General features: G+C 44.9%; 1 protein-coding gene across 3 annotated transcripts in view; it reads right to left on the reverse strand.

The window, feature by feature from the left end:
• Positions 1–20,889, reverse strand: part of CLYBL (citramalyl-CoA lyase) — a 234,279-nt gene extending 213,390 nt beyond the window's left edge. For 2 of the 3 annotated variants that reach the window (XM_070380782.1, XM_070380783.1), the window contains exon 1: positions 20,772–20,889. In XM_070380782.1, coding sequence (XP_070236883.1) covers positions 20,772–20,836 — 65 coding nt within the window. In that variant the 5' untranslated portion in view covers positions 20,837–20,889. The remainder of the gene's footprint in view (positions 1–20,771) is intronic. The other variant, XM_070380784.1, reaches the window with a different exon arrangement.
• Between the last annotated feature and the right edge of the window lie 1,808 nt (positions 20,890–22,697).

A 22,697-nucleotide genomic window follows, 5' to 3' on the forward strand; every position in this document is an offset into this window, starting at 1 on the left:
AGTAGGAAAGAACTGGCCATTGTCTCCGCCTTTGCAGTCAGATGTTTCACGGGATTTGCCCGCAATGCTTAAAGGCACATTTGTGATTCTGATAACCCAAGACTAGAAGCTGTATTATGGACTGACCGCTGTCCAGAGCCTAAAGCGAAGGTTTACAAGCCTGTTCTGCCTTCCTTCAGCCCCTCTGTGCTTATAAATGACACCTTCCAGTGTCTTAAACTATGAGAGGAAGCTTGCCCCAAATTCTCAGGCTGCTAATGGTTTCACATAAAATAAGCTCCTACAATTTTATTACCACCCTGGTGTGAACTCGCAGGTGAGGGGCCACCAGGGAAAGGATGAAGACTTGTCTCTCACTCCTGGCCTCCTGACTTTTCCAACTTTTCCACTCAGGGTTTCAAATGATGGCTTTAACTCCCAAGGCTGCTGATGAAGCCAAACAGGCTCTACTATATTACTTAGAGAAAGCGGGAGTAAGCCACCAAGTCCCTCAGGACAGAGAGGGAATTCGAATTCATTTCCTAACTTTACACTTAGGAAGCTGATAAAACCATTGACCCCATACATTTTGACACGGCAAGGAGATCCAACCAGTCCATCCCAAAGGAGATCAGTCCTGGGTGTTCTTTGAAAGGACTGATGCTGAAGCTGAAACTCCAATACTTTGGCCACCTCATGCGAAGAGTTGACTCATTGGAAAAGACCCTGATGTTGGGAGGGATTGGGGGCAGGAGAAGAAGGAGACGACAGAGGATGAGATGGCTGGATGGCATCACTGACTCAATGGACGTGAGTTTGGGTGGACTCTGGGAGTTGGTGACAGACAGGGAGGCCTGGTGTGCTGTGATTCATGGGGTCTCAGAGTCGGACATGACTGAGCGACTGAACTGAACTGAACTGATACATTTAGTGGGTATCAGTCAATCTGCATGTTGGGAAGTAACTACCAGAAAATGTTCCATTTCACATTTCAATCAGGTAAGCCAGACAAAGATCCATTTTGTACATATTATATTGGGTTGTTCAAAAACTTCCTTCAGGTTTTTCCATATGCTGATACAGAAAAACCCAAACGAACTTTTTCACCAACCCAATATATGATGCCTGTGTCTCACACCACCAAGATCACTCTACTTAGAAAAGAAGTCGTGTCAGCATACAAGGAAAATGTCCTGATGGGTACTCTGTGCACTGCACAGTTCAGAACCTCTGCATTCATCTGAAGTTTCAGCCATACACCACATGCCAAATGCAGCACTGATGAGCTGATTCTGGAAGAAACCTTTAAAACAGGGCTGATTATCCGAAAATACATGAAATTCACATGTTCAGATATATCTAACTTTGTATGACTATTTTTTATCTCTGGAAGTGATTTATGACAGGCTAAATAGATAAATGGGTAGATGGTATTAATAAATCTAAAGATATTTACAACATTATTTCTCCTAGGGGAATTAAAAAGCCTAAAACTATACAATTAAGAGTAATTTCACAGTTTCCAAAAGCAGCTGACTAATAAATAATGAATGCTTTGTGGCGGGAGCTGAGGACGTTTTTCTCAGTGCCTTTTAAAGAATAGAAAAGGCAAACTAACTTAAACGTCTAAATGTGAAAACACTTCAATATGGCACGCTCTAACTACTTTCAAAAGTTTAAAAAATTTTCACATTCAAATAAAACAAAATTCCACATAAATGGCTTATATGTTAAAAAGCCTTCAAACTCAAAATTCACACACAATAAGCTTCCCTTTTTAAGACCAAAGTTCTTCTAAGATCGTTTGTCATAGGCTTAGAAGTGGTGAAAACCAAACCAGCTGCCAAAAATTATTTACTTTGTAGCACAAACGACAAAGGATGTAACACCCACTAAGTGACCTGCAGAGAAAATACAAGGTTAATTTATTCTGCATGCCTTCCGTTTTACTTTCTGTTAAAATAATGCTCATCACCACATCCAACTCTTTCTTCGGGCATTTTAACCTAATCAAAAATAGAGGCAAAGGAAGGAACACAGAGGGGAAAAATGCGAGTGGCAAGAAACAAACAGATCAGGATTTCTCAGTCAGAAATTTAAGATTAACCCTTTCATTAAGGATAAATCTACAATAAAGAACAACACAAATACTCTTTTCCTCTCAAATGTGTAGGATTAAAAATTGGATTTATCGCAACATCTACTGTATTCTCAACACGTTTTTATTACATAGTAGCTTTTGGATCTTTTCAGATTCAAAAACACCAGCCAAAACAGAGCCAGAGTGACTGCACTGAACTGAGCTCCTGCCAGATAAGCCAGAACTGTAGACAGTCCTCTAAGTGTAGTGACAACAGACCGGTTTGTTAGTCCTGAAAATATATAAGTTCTTTGTAACTGAAGCTCTGGAATGGCATCTGTCTTAAATTACATCCACCTGGGATTGTGTTCCAACAACCAATATAGGCAGATTACTGGAACTTGAAAACCTCACTTTTTTGGTAATTGACATTTAAACTGTTTGAAGTTTCTCATTAAGGTCTCTTAAGAAATTAACTACAGATGTTGGAAACGAAGTGTAGAGTGCTCAGAGAAATGAAGTCACCTGAAGGCTCCCAGTAACTAGGAGTATTTAAATATAGTAAGTGCCTTGGAAGGAGAGGATGGGCTGGCCTGCCTCACAGGCTGCAGAGCCTCGACCCTTTTTCTCTATTCCTGTTAGGTGTCCCAGCACACTTTGGATGTAATTAAAGGAAACTAGAGAGGCAAGAAGTTGAAATGACATGGGACTACCACTAGACCAGAGCACAGAGTGAAGAACTCACTTGATGGAGACCGAGAGACTTGAAGCATCTCCACTGCCTCAGGGTTACCGACAGGATGTAAATCTGAAATCCTGGTCTGGTCTTAGAAGCCCTTCACAGCCTGACCCCAACTGGCCAGCGAGCTTCCCGTCGCTGCCACAAGGCACCCACACTCCACAGGGACCCGTCTGATGTCTCCTGCTGGGCTCTGCACACACAGTTCTTCAGCCAGGAAGGCTTTTCCCTCTCTAGTCATCCTTCCAGAGCTGCTCAGAGGTCCACTTCCCTGTGAATGGACCCCAAGTCCTCTGAAGGCACTCCCCCTCTCTTCCCATTTAGATGATACACTTCTTAGAATGAAGTCCCTATCTGACATGAAATGTACCCAAATAAAGGACCTCCAGGTGCGTGCCACCGAAAAGACCTTTGGGAAATTTTCTCCCATTCCCCCTTCTTAGTCGCGGCCTAGGACTTAGCAGGGATGTAGTCCTCATTCTTTTCAGGAGAAAGTATAAATGCATGACTGAATAACTAAAAGAGATGTGTTAAAGGGACTTTTACTTAAAAAGAATACCATTGATATGTTACAGAATTTCCTGTTGGAATAACTGTTCTATGAAGGAAAATACTTTTCCCATTTACCTGCATAATAAAATCAATGAGCCCTGCTAAAAAATGCTTTTGCCCTAACTAAAATAAAAATCAAATTTAAAAACACTGAGAGCGAGCGAGAGAACCACATCAAGCAGTAAACCATATGGTTGTGGAAATAAAAAGATAAGTTTCCTCATCCCTCATTAACAGCAATCCTGGAAATGCTAACATTGTTACTAATTCCTCAAAAACAGTACACTAATTAGTAAAAGGCACCTGTGTCAACAGTCCTATTTCCATTTTTAAAAGTCCTTTCTTCAGCGGATGCCTGGGGTCCTCACTTAGCACATTAGACATTTGTGGAGCCTAAAAACTGCTCATCACGGCTGGTCACTGGCTAGTTGCTAACGCTCAGCGGTTCCCATACACAACAGAACGTGTGGAGCCATCCAGCTGGTTTCAGAAACTCGTGAGCTAGCCGCCCCACTCCTCCAAGGCGCTGCGCTGGGACAGGAGTCCCGCAAGGCAGCACCTTGTCCTCAAGGAGCGCACAGCGCAGTGGGCCTCCCAAATGGGGGATTCTGCCCCGGATCAACCCATGACTTCCTTAATTCTGGATGGAGAAGATGAGAGACTCTTCCAACAGCAACTCAGTAATTCCAGTGCTGGCCATAAGGAGTCCACAATCAAAGTGGGAGGTGCATGCTTCCTATGACACCTCACTCCAGCTGACACCCCAGGGTATCTGGGCAGGGAGAGGGGAATGATGAGGGGTAGGGGGAAAAAACAGAAGCAGAAAAGATTTCCAAATGAAAGCTGCTAAAGTTCCTCCATTGAGCTGAAAGACCGTGGACTTTTCTTTAATACACCTTCCAGAGGCTGAGTTGAAGAAGTGTGTTCCACAGGTGAGAAATTCTGAAATAAACGGAATGTACCTGGGACAGAAACACTGGCTGAGGAGGTGGTTTCAACCCCACGGACTTGGACTGAGGGGGTTCTCCCAGTGAGCCCCCGTGCTGGGTCACAGCCATGTACTACCAGCAAGATCTCATCTCCCCCTCCCCACAGCTTGCTCTGGTAAATGAATCCTGTAGACAAGCACGCACAGAAGACACCCCCTTTATGCTTTCGAAAACTCTTTCCCAAAAAGGAGAATACTGAGGAGGCTGAAAACAGCCCTGGACTGTGTTCAAAAACTCAAGCCAAGAAAGAACCTTCAGATTTGACATCTTAAATTAGCAGGAATGTTTAGACAAATCTATAATCGAGGAAAACATACATACACCCACACTCACACCAAAAAAGCTTGCCTTTCCACCCTCTCATGTCAAGTGGATAATTAGTAATGAATTCTGTTTACTGTGACCATCTGATGATTTTTTTTTTTATGCAGGAATTTTAAATTAAGCACCTACTATGCGTCAAACGCTGTGCTGGGCACAAGCACAGAGGGGTGAACGCAGAGATTCCAGCTTCGAGGAAGAGACCAAACGTAAGAAGGAAGTGCGCCCATCCACAACCCAAGACTAAACTGAAAACGTGACAAGGGACTAGAGGCCCGGCGGGTGGAAAGGGGGTGAGGGCGGACATGCCTCAGCCAGTGGGGCCGAGGGGAGTGCAGGCTTTATGCATCTATCGTCTTTCTTTTTCTTACATCCACTGTTTACTGGTGTTCTTATGAGCCAGGCGCTATGCCCAGCGCCCGTTTCATTTCATTCTAACCACTGTCTGTGGTATCATGGGCCCCTCTTACAGACGAGGGGACTAGAAGGAGCTGGCTCTGTCTCAGGTCTGGGGTCTTGGGAAACTGTCTGAACCCCACTGGTCCTCAAAGCCTTCCTCACTTAAGGAAGCAAGAGACAGCGATGATGCTGGGATGAGTGTGGGAGAAGGGTGGGAGGGGGTGAGAAGTGAGACAGAGAAGGGGTGGGACCAGACACGCCCTGGACGGCCACAGGAGGGCGCTGGAAGGCTGCTAGGCAGTGAAGTGAGATGAACCAACTTGTGTATTTAAAACTAGTTTGGAGGAACCACACGGAGACACCGCTCCACACCACTAGGATGGCGACAACGAAAGCAATGGAAAATAACAAACGCTGAAAGGACAGAGAAACGGGAACACCTGTGCACCGCCAGTGGAGCCGCCCAGTGGCCAGGGCACCGCTGTGGAAAAGGGTTTGGTGGTTGCTCTAAAGGCTAAACACAGATTTACCCCGTGACCCAGCAATTACATTCCCAGGTATACATCCAAAAGAATTGAAAACCAGTGCTCAAATAGTTGTGTGTGGATGTTTACAACAGCACCATTCACAACTGTCAAAGGTAAAAACAGCTCAAATGTCCATCAACTGATGAATGGGTAAATAGAATATGGCCTATGCCTACAATACTACAATTAGCATCTACCCACAGTGCAATGCTCGCCAGCCATAAAGGGGAGCAAAATACTGATACGTGATATAGATACGGATGAATCTCAAAACTGTTATTCTAGATGAAAACATCCAGGCACACAAGGCCACATGCTGCATGACCCCTATCATATGAGCTATGCAAAAGAGAAAACAGACTCGTGGTTGCCTGGAGCTGGAGGAGGAGGGATAGGGAGTGGCTGCTGACAGGCACAGGGTTTTTGGGGTGATGAAAATGTTTGGGGATAGAGATTATAGTTGTACAACACTAAGTGTATTGCACTGTATACTTTAAAATGGTTAATTTTATATATTATGCAAATGTTACCTCAATTTAAAAAAATGGGTTGGAGGGGTATAAGTGGATGTACAAGAGCCCCTTCATAGAGGTCCAGATGAGAGATGCCCACTTGAAAGGTGACACTGGAGACAAAGAGACAGAATCACGAGACATTTTTGGAGGCAGACCCAACGAGTCTTGACAACAGAATATACACGCTAGTACCTCTGCAGGCAGCAGGTAACACGGCAGGTGATGAGGGTGGGGAGGCAGGCAGTCGATCACAAAGCTACTCCACGAGCTCAAACCTGAAGCTAGGAGAGTGGACGTGGCAAGCAGAATAATGGCCCCCAAAGACATCCCTGGCCTAACCCCCGGAGCCCAGGAATGTGGCAGGTTACATGGCAAAGTGGAATTAAGGTTGCTAATCACATGACCCTGAGATGGGGAGATTAGCCTGATCATCCAGCAGGCTCAGTATAAACACAAACATCCGTGTAAGTGGAAGGATGAGGCAGAGGCAAGAGAACCAGGGAAATGGCAGCCTGAGAAGAATTTGACCCATGGCTGCTGGCTCTTGATGGAGGAAGGGGCCACGAGCCAAAGTATCTGGGCAACTCTAGAAGCCGGAGGAGCAAACAGACCCTCCCCTCAGGCCTCTAAAAGGGGTGCAGCTCCCCTTACACCATGGTCTCAGCCCACTGGAGCCCACTTCAGACTTCTGACTTCCAGAAATGTAAAGTAAAAACTCTGCCCTGTTTTAAGCCACTCAGTTTGTGACAATGTAACAGCAATAGGAAACTAACAGTGTGGGGAAGAGTTGGCAGCTGAAGAGGACAATCAACAGACCTGGCAACAGACAGGGCACGGGTGGGAGGAGGGATGAGGGCACCCCAGACGATGGGGGGTTGGGCCCGAGATGCCCATAACGAAGGGACAGAGGGGCGAGCACCGTCAGAGGCGCTGAGTCTCAGAGGGAAGGGGTAGAGGCCTGCTGCCTTACAGTCTGGGGAAGGGCAACTTCGGGGAGGAAGTGGCATCTGTGACTTTCCTAAAGTGAGAGGCGGGAGGAAGAGTGCGAGCAAATCAGAGAGGGGACAGGGCTGGGCGGGTGTGAAGAAGGTGAGGGTTCTGGCCGAATGACCCAGAGCAGTGCTGGAAGGAACCCTGGCAAGGCGCCATACCGAGGGGTCCAGGCAGCAGACCGCTGGACGGCATCAGAAAATTGATGCCATCTGGGGGAGTGGGTAAGAGGACTAGAGGCCAGCTGTAGGAAGCTAGGCAAGAAGCGGGTATGCGAGTGTGAGTGTGGGGCTGCTGAGGGTAAGGCTTCTCCCCACTCTCAGGCATGTCTGCAGGCCCCTGGTGAATCCAGACTGTCCTACAGCACAGGAGAGACTGTGACCCAGACTCACAGGCTGGACCTTTGTCCAGAGGACGGCGGAGGTGGGAGGGACACCACAAGCCTCTCTGATGTCCACACTTGCTTCCCTGGCAGAGGAAGATTCTCTTTACTGGCCGACTCTTGCAGGTAGGACGTTTGTTAAAATGTACAACACTCGGGTGGGGCGACACACGCAGCGTCTCCACACTCTGGTTTTGTCAGTCTCTGAGCATCACTGGACTTCCCTGGTGGCTCAGATGGTAAAGTATCCGCCTGCAGTGCAGGAGACCTGGGTTGGAAAGATCCCCTAGAGAAGGAAATGGCAACCCATCCCAGTATTCTTGCCTGGAGAATTCCATGGACAGAAGAGGCTTGTGGGCTACAGTCCATGGGGTCACCAAGAGGTGAACACCACTGAAGGACCAGCACTTTCACTTTCTGGGCATCACTAGGTAAACAGTTGACCACGGGACCTAAGAACACTGTGCTCCGAGCACTGAGGCATTTGTGGGGCAGGAGGAAACTCGAGGGGGATGGGATGAAAGCAGAAATCACATCTTTACTTTTCCGAGTCATTCTTGCAGATAACACTAATTTAGGACGCATGCCTCTTCTTACTCCTGAGTTCTTCTAGGCTCTGTATTCCCACTACACCCCAATTACTTCAGAATCACATTCCTTCTGTACTGCAGCAGCAGCAGTCACTTGATTGAGGGCTTGGACAGAGCACCTGCCAGAGGCCCCTATTGCAGAGAGAGAAGGAAACAGTGAAGACACCTCCTGACCTGAGGACCTAAAGCATGAGGGTGAATAACGCATGAACAAACATCTCCCAAGATGGCAGGAGGGAAGGGTACAAATCAACCGATGCAGGCTGTGCCCCTAAATTTAGGGGAAGCAGAGCTTTTATTATCCTCAATCTCTGGTCAAATTGAACTCAAATGGACCAAAATAACCCATAGCTCAAAAAAAGCCATGTATTTCACACTTCTGAATTCTCCAAAGTCCTCTTGCTTGAGGTCAATAATTCCTTCCTAGATTACGGAATGTTAGTAGGCAGGGGGCGTCTAGTCCACCCTCTTCGTTTTAACTGTGAGAAAATAAGGATCAGTTTAGACAAGGGCCTTGAACGAGGTCAAGGGTAACAGCAGGGTCAGCGCTGGACTGGAACCCTAGAGGATCTATCCAGGGTCTTCCTGCTCATAACAGAGTTAGAAATCTGATCTTGTAAACTGCTTTTTCTTTTTTGACATTTGTAAGAAAACCCTGAATAGCACCAAAAAGAGATATTAAACCAACTCCAATTTTTAGGAGCTTGAATACTTTCTCCTTTAATCTGAACTATTTTGTGAAGGCAGAAATCACCCAAGGGTGAATTGTGGCTCACTGGTATAATTTAAAGATGCTACCATTGTTTCACAGAAACTCACTTTAGACTCAAACCCTTAACACCGGGCTTCTGTGCTCTGTCTAAAACAGGCATTAACAATTGCCAAAGGGTGGCAGGCAGTAGTCCAAAGGTCTACTGATGGATTCCTAGATAAACAAAATGTGGTATAGACACATAATGAGATATTATCCAGCCTTAAAAGGAAGGAAATTCTGATTCCCCATAATATGGATGAACCTTCAGGACATTATGCTAAGTGAAATAATCCAGATGCAAAAGACAAACATCGCCTGCTTCCACTCACAGGAGAATACAGAATAGCCATTCGTAAGACAGAGAGACTAGCGTTTACGGGACTGGGGGTAGGGGGATGGGGAGTCACTGTTCAGTGGGTACAGGGTTTCAGTCTCGGATGAGGAAAAGGTTCTAGAGATGGATGGTGGTGAGGGCTGTAAAAAAAAGGTGACTGTACTTAATGCCACTGAACTGTACACTTTAAAGTACTTAAAATGGCAAATTTATGTTATGTGTATTTTTACCACAATGAAAAAGGCACTAATCTCCAGATGCAGTATCTTTCATCCAGCAAATCTCTATCGGCCATTTACTGTGGGTCAGGTACTGCTTCAGGGTCAAGGTTCAGAGCAGTGGGATAAACAGACCAAGCCCACGTTCTCAGGAACACGGGGCTGGGGGTGGAGGCAGACAACCTACAAACAGATAAGCGTACAGTACGGCAGGTGGGAGCGAGTGCAATGGAGAAAGACGCTACCGGGGTGAGACGGGGGAGTGTAACAGTGTAGCAGGTGAGGCTGTGCTTCGTTGGGAAAGACTCCTCCGACGGGTGACGTCTGAGCAGACTTACAGGGACAGAGTGCTGCGGGCTGACCCACGACCCTGAGTAGCTGGAAGGGGCAAGAGGAGGGAGGGGGCAATAAAGAAGCCCAGAGCTACTTCTTAAATGTCTCATAAACTCTCATATCCATTGGGTCGCAAAGAGTCGGACACGACTGAGCGACTGAACTGAATTCAAATTGTCAAAGGGACCGTTTATAGGTCAGTATAGAAAGAAATATGCCTTCTACATCTATGTGTCTTTCATTCACCTTAAAATGAACAGGAAAACCTATTCCCCTACCTTTTACTAAGATGCACGCCTCTCAGGAGACAACTTACATCGTTCATTGTTAGAGCGCCCTCCAGTGTCTCTGTATGACAACAGCATCTGGCACGGATTTTTTTTTCCCCCCTCCTGAATTTTGGTATTTGGCCAAAGAGTAAAATGGGCATATCATCCTGCTCACAAAGAATTCTGTGAGATTAAGTAAAACAACAAGTCAAGTGGAAGTGCTTTAAAATAAGCCTGCGCTACTTGTAAGTTTGTGCAACATATACATATGTGTGCAATGATGTAAAATGACTATATAAACTTTTAGAAGGTTCATGTTTTAAAATACACTTTTTTTTTTAGCAATATACAACTTTCAGCTAAAAGGCAAACACAATCTACCACTAAATTTTAACGCTAATTTTACTAGGGGTGGCAAGTGCTGTCTTTACAATTTTTCAGTATTTTGGGGTTCTAAATATCAATATTTGAAGAGACCTGCATATACTCACAGGGAATTTTGGTCACTCTGCTTTCTTGGTCAGAAACACGGCATGGGGTAAATGATGGTTACATTTTACATTTTGGAGTATAAACTTTAGGAACTTTTACTTTGCATGTATGTGTATAGCTTGTATATTATATACAATCCCATACAAAGTTTGTCAAAAAGATTGAAATCATACTATGTGTATAGTTTTATAATCTCTTTCTGGCACTTATCAATTTACTGTGAGAATTTTTTATGTTAAAAAAAAGAATACAGAAAAAAAAAAGAATACAGCATGGGGAAACAGTTCAGACAGACTTGTTCACACCAAGCAGCCTATTAAAATGGAATCCTTACTTTCTCATGGAAATTGGTTTTGGTTCCTTTATTATGGAATCAAGCACTTCTGTCAGTCTCAAAGCCTTAGAGGAAGACGTTACATGCAGTGTAGTTCTGAAAAGAACTAGAAGTTTAACTACGTGGCCATTTGCAGAAACACTTGTAGGCTGGGTCAGTGTGACGTTGAGGCCACAGAGGGAAAAGCCACCAGTGGTTGTAGTCAGGAGACGGGGCTCTCTCTAGACCTGGCACCGCTAGCTGTCTGACCAGCAGGAAAGAGTCTCTGCTTATTCTACTGTGCACGAGTCTACTGCTGCCAAGGAAAACGTGCAAGTAGGCCTCCAAAAGACATACTGCAATCCAGGTACATCCAGCACCATTTCTGGAGGGCAATCTGACAACAAGCATCAAAAAGCTTAAGATGTCCATACTCTTTCACCCAGCAAGTTCACACACAGAAAATCACCTCCAAGAACTTAAGTAAGGGTAGCCACAGAGACCTGAATATAGGGACATTTATCTGTGCATTTCTTAAGGAAAAAAAAAAAAATTGGAAATACACACAATGAACATCTGCGGCTATATACAGAGAAATATATATGTGATGGCTGTGGAACAGCAGTAAACACCAACGCTCAAAGATTAGTGTGTGTGTGCTCAGTCATGTCTGACTCTTTGCCATCCCATGGACTGTAGTCTGCTGGGCTGTTCTGTCCATGAAATCTTCCAGGCAAGAATACTGGGGTAGGTTGCCATTTCCTACTCCAGGAGATCCTAAACTTTAACCAAAACATAAAATGAAAGCAACTAAATAAAAAGTCATCTTAAATCTGGCTTATAATTGAAAAAGGAAGGAAAGGAGGGAGGAAGGAACGGAAAATGAGACAAAGAAGGGAAAGAAACAAAAAAGGAAGGAAGCAGGACTTCCCTAGTGGTCCAGTGGTTAAGAATTCACTTTGCAATGCAGGGGACACGGGTTCGATTCCTGGTCGGGGAACTACGATCCTACATGCTGCGGAGCAACTAAGCACACACACGACGACTAGAGAATCCTTGCACCGCAAAGAAAGATCCTGCGCACAGCAACTAATGCAGCCAAATAAAGAAAGAAGAAAGGAATGTCAATTCTGGGACCCACTTATTGTCTATATCATTCAAATGAGTTATTTAATTGATAAGGTATCTTCAAGTAACAACATGAAATAAATTAAAACTTTTATGAATTATAATGGATTTAAATGTACACCCAAAGTGACCTATATGAAAACACAAATACTATTTCTTTGGAATTTTCTTTATTGATTAGTAAAGTTTTAAACTTAAACTGTCAAGATCATGAGCAATGCACAGAGGAATAAATAAGAAACATGTAACAACAGAACACAGCCCAGCTGCACTCAGAGGCAAGAAAGCATTTTGTTTTTACAACTAACAACTCTTCCATTCTTAAGAATGTCATCAAGCCCACCAACAGCCACTCCCCAAGGAGCCCGGCTTTCTTCTCCCTGTCTTCCTAACATCTCAGCCACACGTGCCTGTGGGCTTCCCCACAGGGAATGAGTCATGTAGAAAACGGCAGCTCCTACAGAGTGGCCACTGCAACATTTAGTTAAGGAAACTGTGACCAGAGGCTGTTTTCAGAAATTACATCCATCAGACCTTGGCTGTTGCAAAGCCATCGCTGGAGAAAATAACCACTTGAGGAAAAGTGCCGATGCTCAGCAGTGTCAGCCACCCCAGATGCTACCTCACTGACCGTGTGAGGCTCGACTACAACCAAGCATATGCGCTCACCTCTCAGACTCCGATGTGACTTCAGAGAATACCCATCCTCAATGCCCCATTATGGAGTATTTCTAGAAGAATACTTATGCCATAAGAAGTGCTAATGCCACTCAAACATTCCACGAAGCAGGGGTGCTCAGAAGAGTGCCCTGAGAGGACAGAGACTTCGGTGGCTACAGTTATTCAGAGTAGAATAAAGAAAAGTACGTGTTATGGAACTGTCCTCCAAGCCTTTCTGGATCCGTGGGGCCCAGAGGTGAGCAGGTGAAGGTTTTTCAGTTCAGGTTTCTGCTCCAGCCTTTCCTCCCTACGCTCAGCCTCTCCCTTGGCCAGCCCAGTGACGTTCCTCTCAGCTTGCACCCACACAGATGGTTCTAATCCACAGCAAAACTCTATAGCAAATGTACAAACGGTACAATGGGAGTGGAAGCCCTACACAGCTGGAATGGGTCCACCAGCGAAGCTTATGCTAATCTGCAGACTTGGCACAGCCTTGCTGGCGCACAGCCCGTGGCTGGGAATTTCCCTCCAGCAACATCTGCTCCAGGAGGCACCACCCACGTGCATGTGCATCTTCCAGTACAGGCCGAGCTACCCCTTTCAGTTCTTGCTCACCAGGCTGGTTCAGTTCAGTTCAGTTCAGTCGCTCAGTCGTGTCCGACTCTTCGCGACCCCATGAATCGCAGCACACCAGGCCTCCCTGTCCATCACCAACTCCCAGAGTTCACTCAGACTCACGTCCATCGAGTCGGTGATGCCATCCAGTCATCTCATCCTCTGGTGTCCCCTTCTCCTCCTGCACCCAATCCCTCCCAGCATCAGAGTCTTTTCCAATGAGTCAACTCTTCGCATGAGGTGGCCAAAGTTTTGGAGTTTCAGCTTTAGCATCATTCCCTCCAAAGAAATCCCAGAGCTGATCTCCTTCAGAATGGACTGGTTGGATCTCCTTGCAGTCCAAGGGACTCTCAAGAGTCTTCTCCAACACCACAGTTCAAAAGCATCAATTCTTTGGCGCTCAGCCTTCTTCACAGTCCAACTCTCACATCCATACATGACCACAGGAAAAACCACAGCCTTGACTAGACGGACCTTTGTTGGCAAAGTAATATCCCTGCTTTTTAATATGCTATCTAGGTTGGTCATAACTTTTCTTCCAAGGAGTAAGCGTCTTTTAATTTCACAGCTGCAGTCACCATCTGCAGTGATTTTGGAGCCCAAAAAAATAAAGTCTGACACTGTTTCTACTGTTTCCCCATCTATTTCCCATGAAGTGATGGGACCAGATGTCATGATCTTCGTTTTCTGAATGTTGAGCTTTAAGCCAAATTTTTCACTCTCTGCTTTCACTTTCATCAAGAGGCTTTTTAGTTCCTCTTCACTTTCTGCCATAAGGGTGGTGTCATCTGCATATCTGAGGTTATTGATATTTCTCCCGGCAATCTTGATTCCAGCTTGTGTTTCTTCCAGCCCAGCATGTCTCATGATGTACTCTGCATAGAAGTTAAATAAGCAGGGTGACAATATACAGCCTTGACGTACTCCTTTTCCTATTTGGAACCAGTGTGTTGTTCCATGTCCAGTTCTAACTGTTGCTTCCTGACCTGCATATAGGTTTCTCAAGAGGCAGGTCAGGTGGTCTGGTATTCCCATCTCTTTCAGAATTTTCCACAGTTTCTTGTGATCCATACAGTCAAAGGCTTTGGCATAGTCAATAAAACAGAAATAGATGTTTTTCTGGAACTCTCTTGCTTTTTCGATGATCCAGCGGATGTTGGCAATTTGATCTCTGGTTCCTCTGCCTTTTCTAAAACCAGCTTGAACATCTGGAAGTTCACAGTTCACGTATTGCTGAAGCCTGGCTTGGAGAATTTTGAGCATCATTTTACTAGCCTGTGAAATGAGTGCAATTGCGCGGTAGTTTGAGCATTCTTTGGCATTGCCTTTCTTTGGGATTGGAATGAAAACCGACCTTTTTGGTTACTGCCCACTAGTTTTACTCTGGTTTTACCTCATTTCCCACCAACTCCTGTGTCCAGGCCACGGGCATGTCCCCTGCCTCCAGGCCGCCTGGTCTATCTACTCCCTTATGGTATTTCCTATTTCCTCAGAGTCTCTCACCTCTTCTCTGCAGCCCTACTCCTAGCAGAGGCTCTTTTTTCCTCAAAAAAAAAAAAAAAAAGCATTCCAAATACTCTTTCCCATCCCATTCTTTTAGTTGCTTATTCATGTCTGGCTCTTTCTGACTCTAACGGACCGTAGTCCACCCATCCCATTCTTTTAGGAGGCCATTCTAGAAGGCTCTAGCTCCAATTCTTGGACCTCTGGTCTACTATCTTAGATCATCTTTACTCCATCCTTCAGCCCTTCCTTTCTCTATCTCTAGGGTAAATAACCATCCTTCTTTGCCTGAAACAGGATCTTCCTGGAATGTGGGACCTTCAATGCTAAAACCAGGACAGTAGTCCTAGGCAAGTTGAGACAGTTGTTCCCCCTATCTCCCTGAACTAAAGTTTCTTTCTGCCTCATAACCCAAAACATAATTTTTTGTTTACAGTATCCCATTTAGCTTCTCACTATGCATTTGGGCAACTAAAGTCAATTTCTAATGATGCCAACAAACATTTAAAAATACCTAACACTTCGCATTGAGCTTTTAATACCAAGTCAAGTGACAAAGTACACATATTCTTAGAATTCTGAGTTCTTTTCAAAATGCTCACTCAGAAGTTTGTTCTTTTTAACCCTGGCCTCCTCTTTACCATTCTTTCTACAAAGGCTTTTCCCCTTGCTCGCTCACTGCTTGCATTCTTCTATGCCTACAGTTTCTCCCCTCTGCTCCCTTCTTCTTCCATCTCCATCCTCCATTCGAGTGGTTATCAAAAGAGCAAACTAAACCGAAGGTAAGTTGAAGACAGAAAATAATAAATATTGGAACAGAAATCAATGAAATTAAAAACAAAAAATAGGGAAAAATCAATAAAACTAAAAATAGTTCTTTAAAAAGATCAATAAACTGAAAACTCTAGCCAGACTGATCAAGCAAAAAGCAAAGAAAAAAGGACTACAAATATCAGGCAGAGAGAGCAAGTCACTACTGACAATATGAATATGAAAAGGATGACAGGGCTGGAGGCAGGAGTGAGGGTTAATTGCAAAAGGGCTCAAGAGAACTTGGGGGAGGCAATGGCACCCCACTCCAGTACTTTTGCCTAGAAAATCCCATGGATGGAGGAGCCTAGTGGGCTGCAGTCCATGGGGTCGCTAGAGTCGGACACGACTGAGCGACTTCACTTTCACTTTTCACTTTCATGCCTTGGAGAAGGAAATGGCAACTCACTCCAGTGTTCTTGCCTGGACAATCCCAGGGACGGGGAGCCTGGTGGGCTGCTGTCTATGGGGTTGCACAGAGTCAGACACGACTGTAGCGACTTAGCAGCAGAAATTCGGGGGTGATCTAAAACTGGCCCATGGGGATGGGCTGCACAATTCTGTATTCAAGAATTGTTGCATACAATACTCTGACCAGCTGCTTTAGCTATTATCAAGGTTCTGGGACATTCTAAGCTTGATTTTCTGGAAGCTACAGTGTATCACCTTGCTGATAATAATGCAAGGAATGCTGCCCTTAAAGGGACCAACAGCAGCCAAACTTCTGTCATGATCCATAGGGATATTTCCACAAATGATCATTTAGAAAAACTTGCTAGAGAAGCCCAACAACTGGCTTCAGAAAAACAAATCCAGAAATTACATAACTGTTGATTTGATAAAAAGAGAAAGCTCTGGTTTGGACAAAACAAGCACCCAGTCCTACCAGAGACACTAAAATTCCCACTCCTCACCCCCAATCCTGCATTAAACCACTGGTCTACTGACAAATGATGGAGAAGGGAACAGCAACCCACTCCAGTAGTGTTGCCTGGAGAACTGCATGGACAGCGGAGCCTGGTAGGCTGCAGTCTGTGGGGTGGCAAAGAGTTGAACACGACTGAGCGACTACACAACAACAACGGACAGATGACAGCCCTCATGCATCAATACTGGTGGGGAAATCAACAAGGCCACAAAAGGCGCCTGCCTCACGTGTTACACGGTCCAAAGCACAATCCAGGGAAGCCATTCTTACTGCTCCCAGATATCTCAACCCGTTTAATGAACCATCTGAGGTCTGGCAAATGAATTTTATACATTTACTCCATCTAGTGGATACAAATGTGTTTCACTCATGGCCTGTATGTTTCCCACTGGACCAAAGGCTTCCCCTGCAGAATTCCTCTCAGATTTCATAGTAACTGAGGAATCCATTTTTACTGGCCAGGCACTTCAACAAGTATGTGCTGTCCGTTTGGTTTTACAACACTTTGATTGTACTTGCCACCCTCAATCATCTTGTTTAGTTAAACACATTAACATCATTAAGACTCAACTGGCAAAATCTGTAGAGACTCTCCAACTATTTTGGCCAAAAGCATTCCATTGATATTTCTAAATCTCAGATCCACCCCTTTGAAACTCATAAACTTGCAACCTATGGAACAGTCACAGAATGTCCAATACACTTGACTCCTGCTTCTTTTGACTCACAGCTGATAAAAGCAGAGATACGCCAATATTGCAAAGGCCTAACTGGTGCTGTTAAAAGTAACCATGTTTTGGTAGAGCAATCTTTTCACAGTGTGCCCTCAGGAAATGAAGACCTTAAGCATCACACACTGATTGCAACCTGGAGATTTCATCTTTCGGAAAAGACACCTCCAGAACTCTCTTCAATCTCATTGGAAAGGCCCCTATCGAATACTGCTAACCAACCACTGTGCCACCAAACTCCAAGGAACAGACTCCTGGATTCATGTGACACCCATGAAGAAAGTGCAAAGTGTGACTGGAACTGCGTGTCATCTGGTGACCTGAAAGCAAAGATTTTCCAGAATTGAAGAATATAACAACCGATGAGACAGCTTTCTATACACATACAATACGTAAAAACAATCATCTCATAAAAAAGAAGAAAAGGGAACTATATAGATATTTCTATTTTCTGGAGTTAAGTCAGTATAAATCAAAAGTAGATTCTGATAAGTTAAGATATATACAGTAATATACAAACAATTAAATACTATCCAGCCATAGGAAGGAATGGAGTTCTAATACATGCTACACACCATGGAAGACTCTTGAATTATGCTAAGTGAAATAAGCCAGAAACAAAATGACAAATATTGTATGATTCCACTTATATGAAATACCTAAAAGAGGCAAATTTAGAGAGACAGAAAGTAGATTAGAGAATACCAGGTGCTAGGGAATGAAGAGTTACTGTTAATAGGTACAGAGTTTCTGTTTGGAGTGATGGAAAAAATGGGGGGATAATGATGATGTCTGCAAAGCACTGTGAATATGATAATGCCACTAAACTGTACACCCAAAATAGTTAAGATGGCAAAGCTTGTTATACATATTTTACCACAATTTTTTAAAGAGGCATATAGTAAGCCTGAGGGCAACCACTAAAAAAATAGTGAAAAAAATCATTAAAGAAATAAAAAATATCATGTAAGAAAATACTTAATGCAAAAGAAAGAAGAAAGCAACAGTAAAAGAATATAAGAACAAAAAAGAGATGAAACATATAGAAACCAATACCAAATAAATACAAGAAAGGAAAACTACAGACTAACGTCACTCATGAATACAGATGTAAAACCCTCAAAAAATATTCACAAATCAAATCCAACAATGTATACATAAAAAGAACTATAGACCATGACCAAGTGGGATTTATTCCAGGTATACAAGGCTAGCCCAATATTCAGAAATCACTTAATATAATCTGCCACATCAACAGGCTAAACAAGAAGGAAAAAAAAAGTACCTCAGTAAATGGGGAATAAAAACCATCTATAGAACACCTACAATTAATATCAGACTCAACAGTGGAAAACTGGATGCTTTCCCTAAGATTGGGACCAAGGCAAACAGGAGTCTCATCACTCCTATTTAATGTCTTACTTAGTAAAACCATTAGCTAGTGCAACTAGACAAGAAAAGGGAAAAGAGAATCTTACTGTATTACAAATGTATGAAATCACCTCACTGAAGGGGCTGGGAAGAAAAGGTGCTAACCCAAGTAACTGTGGAAATAAGTGGAGTCTCTACGACTAAAGGGAAAGGAACTGTATCTAAGCACTGGACTTTAAAGTCTTTTCCAGAGAAGTATGGTCTAACAAGTCAGATACTGCTACATGCACACTGAAATTGAATAACTGAGTGACTGGATAGTGTATAGTGGAAGCCAGGTCTCTCACTGTTGGGGTGAAAATTTACAAACAAGGCGGGTGAGGAGGCTAGAATGATCCATGTGGTAATGGATTAGAATACAGTATGAACTCACCTTTAGCTTAATATAGGTACAGATGGTTACATGAGAAATATTTCTAGATGTGTACATATGCATGGATTACTATTTACACAAATTTCTTTGCTCTGCCAGCTGAGAGGATTTAAAAGACATTCCTAGCAGTGGGCAGTTATGTGCCCCCAATGAGGGCAGGGTATTTCTGTAAATTGGTCGGCAGCAGCAGAGAGCTGCTGGGCTGGAGAAAGGAAGGGCAGGGAAGCACCAGGGAAGCACCACTGCAACAGAGGAAAACGCGGGAGGGTCGGGAAGAGGGTTCAATAACTGCCTATCAGCAACACTGCTGATGCTCTAAAAACAAGAGAAAAGCCACCAGAAGCCAGTCTACTGGCTTGAAGAGGAAGTGCTAGACAACTGGGATAGAAAGTAAAGACACCTGCAGGCAGACTTTTTTAAGCTGACCTTGGGCACATTTACTTTTCCCATCCCCATGTGTTCTGAAGGCGCCAGGACCCATAGAATTTAACCTGGGAAGGGCTCTGCATGAAAGCCTGCTGCCATGGCCTTGGTGGGGTGTCTAAGAGTGCTGAGACTAGGCCAGTGTGCTAAGAGGAATGAAGTGCATTATGAGCTTAGCCCCAGGAGCCTTAGAAGTCAGTGACCCGGTGTAGTCACCGGACCCATTGTTGAAGAGGCCACAGAAGCTGGCCCCTTCATAGGCCAGAAAAGGACTTTCTGGAAGGGTACACCCTTTCAGGGGCTCCTCTGGCTTCACTGTTGACCCCAGAACCCAGAGACATTACCAGGCCAGGATCTAGGAAATGGGAAGGTGGGATGCACAAGCCAGGTGGCTCCTGGCATGGAACACCAGTGAGTCAGGAAGCACGGAGCAAGCAGATGTAACCAAGTTCCAGAGCAGGAGCCTCTGATTTGGTTTCTGAACCCAACTCTGCCATTCTCTGCTTTGAGTGTCAGTCAGCCTCTGCGAGCCTTGGTTTCCTCATCTTTATAAATGAGTCACGCAGCTTCTTTCCATGGTGATCAGGGAACAGAATGAGGGAACATATATGTGCATGTGGTTGGCAAACAAGCAAATCTCAACCAGCGGTTCTCAAAGTGTCATCTGAGGATACCTGGGGTGAGGAGGTGGCACCCTGAGACCCTGTGAAAGGGTCTTCGAGGTCTTCCCTTTTCCAACTGGTTTGTGCATGAGCCTGGAAATTTCTAGGTAAACTTTCTCCAAGACAGGTGATATGTGACTCCAACTGTCCTTAATTAAACTGAAGACATTTTAAAAAATATACCACGCCACTTTTCTCTAATATTTTTCATTAAAGATGCAATCTGCGTTCAATTTATATGGATTTGTGATTTTAAAATGACTAAACTTTTAAATTAAAAAAAAAAAATCAACAGATACAAGCAAAAACTCTCCGGGGTCCTCAATAATTTCTCAGCGAGTAAAGGGGTCCTGAGACCAAACAGTTTGGGAACCGCTGCGTGAACAACCAGGTGGAGGCGAGCCGCCTCCCGGCCCTACGTTCCTGGCTTCCCTGTGTGGGGCCGCGAGTTTTCTGGGTTTGAGAGGTCGAACGTTTGTACCCATTTTCCGGACTCAGACAACGGCCCTCCCGCACTGAGGCAAAGACATTGCAGGGGGTGGGGGCGACCCCCGCGGGGCGTTGCCGACCTTGGCAAAGGTCGAGCACGCGCGCTCGGGAGGTTCACGGCGCTCGCGGCCCGCGGGGCTTCCCGCCAGGGGCCGAGGAGGCCGCGCCTGCGCAGCGCTGAGCCGAATGCCGACCCACAGCGAGCGCGGCCGAGCGGCGGGGGACTGGGGACCTGCACTCACAGCCTAGGCAGCGCCGCCGCCGCCGTCGCTCCTCGCGCCGCCCTCCTCAGCAGACGCTGCGCCATCTTCCCGACGCACGCGTCCCGCCCTATCCGTCTCCACTTCGTCCCGCCCCTCTCCACGCCCCGCCCACTCCCCGCAAGCCACGCCCCGCGCTCTGAGCTCCTGCCCCCTCGGGCTGTCTGAGCTTCCAGGCTGAGTTCAGATCAGTCTAATCGCTCAGTCGTGTCCGACTCTTTGCGACCCCATGGACTGCAGCACGCCAGACCTCCTGTCCATCACCAACTCCCGGAGCTTACTCAAACTCATGTCCATTGAGTCGGTGATGCCATCCAACCATCCTGTCCTCTGTCGTCCCTTCTGCCTTCAATCTTTCCCAGCATCAGGGTCTTTTCAAATGAGTCAGTTCTTCGCATCAGGTGGCCAAAGTATTGGAGTTTCAGCTTCAGCATCAGTCCTTCCAAAGAAATCCCAGGGCTGATCTCCTTCAGAATGGACTGGTTGGATCTCCTTGCAGTCCAAGGGACTCTCAAGTGTCTTCCCTTGGTCTTCCCTTGTGGCTCAGCTGGTAAAGAATCCGCCTGCAATGTGGGAGACCTGGGTTCGATCCCTGGGTTGTAAAGATCCCCTGGAGGAGGGAAAGGCCACCCACTCCAGTATTCTGGCCTGGAGAATTCCATGAACTATATAGTCCATGGGGTCACAAAGAGTCTGACACGACTCAGCGACTTTCACTTCACTTCACTTCACTTCAGGTTGGATACTAACAGATTTCAGGCTAAAACGCGAGGCAAAGTCTAAAGGGGGGTGAGGGGTTCTTTCTTGAGTGGGTCTTTGGGTGACTGAATCCAACCCTGCCCACGCTTCTGGGTTTTTAGGGCAGCTTTTGATAGAGCTTGCATATTCCCAGCCCAACATAGCCAGATTTTCAAGGAATTTCTTTGTTGGTTTTGTTTAAATATTACCTAACAAAGTTTGTGAGCCTCATCTTGTGCGTGCCTTGGTTAACAGTTAATCCTTTATGGGGCATTTATGCCTGTAATAGGGTCAGAATAGCTACTGCTGGCAGTTTTCTGGGCGAGGGAAATGCTTGTTGAAGACACCTTCACTCCGACTCCTTCCTGCCAGATAGCAAATACAACTCTAGCTTCACAGTCAGGAGAATACGAAGGTATTAAACAGCTTACCAGCTGTGTGGCTTTGGGCAAATTACTTAACCTCTCCCTGCTTCAGTTTTCTCCTGTAAAAAGGAAAATACAAATAGTACTCACCTCATAGGGTAATTAAAAGGTATTATAAGGATATGTTGCATTAACGTATATAAAGAGCTTAAAACCTCTTCTGGCTCAGAGCACATGCTCAGTAATGTTAACTACTTATTATTATCATCACACCAATTCCTTTCTTAACACTCATTAGTGACATTCGATGAGAAGTGTTAAAAAAACAAATGAAGACCCACCTTGAAAATCCTGAGTAGACAACCCAGCTTCATCATACAATCAAAGCCTAATTTGACTTATTTTGCAAGACAACTTGACCTAGGTTATTTCTTGCTTATGCCTCTGAAAATCACAAGCAAAACTTGAACTACTTCCCAAGGTTGATATGAGGTAACCGCTGCTCAATTCCTTATCATTGAAGAAAAGTCTAATACCATAAATACCATAACTAATCACTGTGAAGAATGAACAGTTACTACTTTCTCACTAAAGGAGCTACTTTGTAACAATATATCCCTGAGTCTCATTCCATGCTTTGGTTTGAGTGCTTTCAGTTTGCAAGATGTCTTTTCCATCTGTCCACAATAAACTTTTACCAATTACTACCTCGAGCATTCGTTGGTTTTACTTCTGTTACTTATCAACTTTTGACAGCGTTTAGAATAAAACCCCATCGGAGAAGGCAATGGCACCCCACTCCAGT

Source organism: Bos mutus, chromosome 12 (assembly GCF_027580195.1).
Source record: "Bos mutus isolate GX-2022 chromosome 12, NWIPB_WYAK_1.1, whole genome shotgun sequence".
Taxonomy (NCBI): Eukaryota; Metazoa; Chordata; class Mammalia; order Artiodactyla; family Bovidae; genus Bos; species Bos mutus.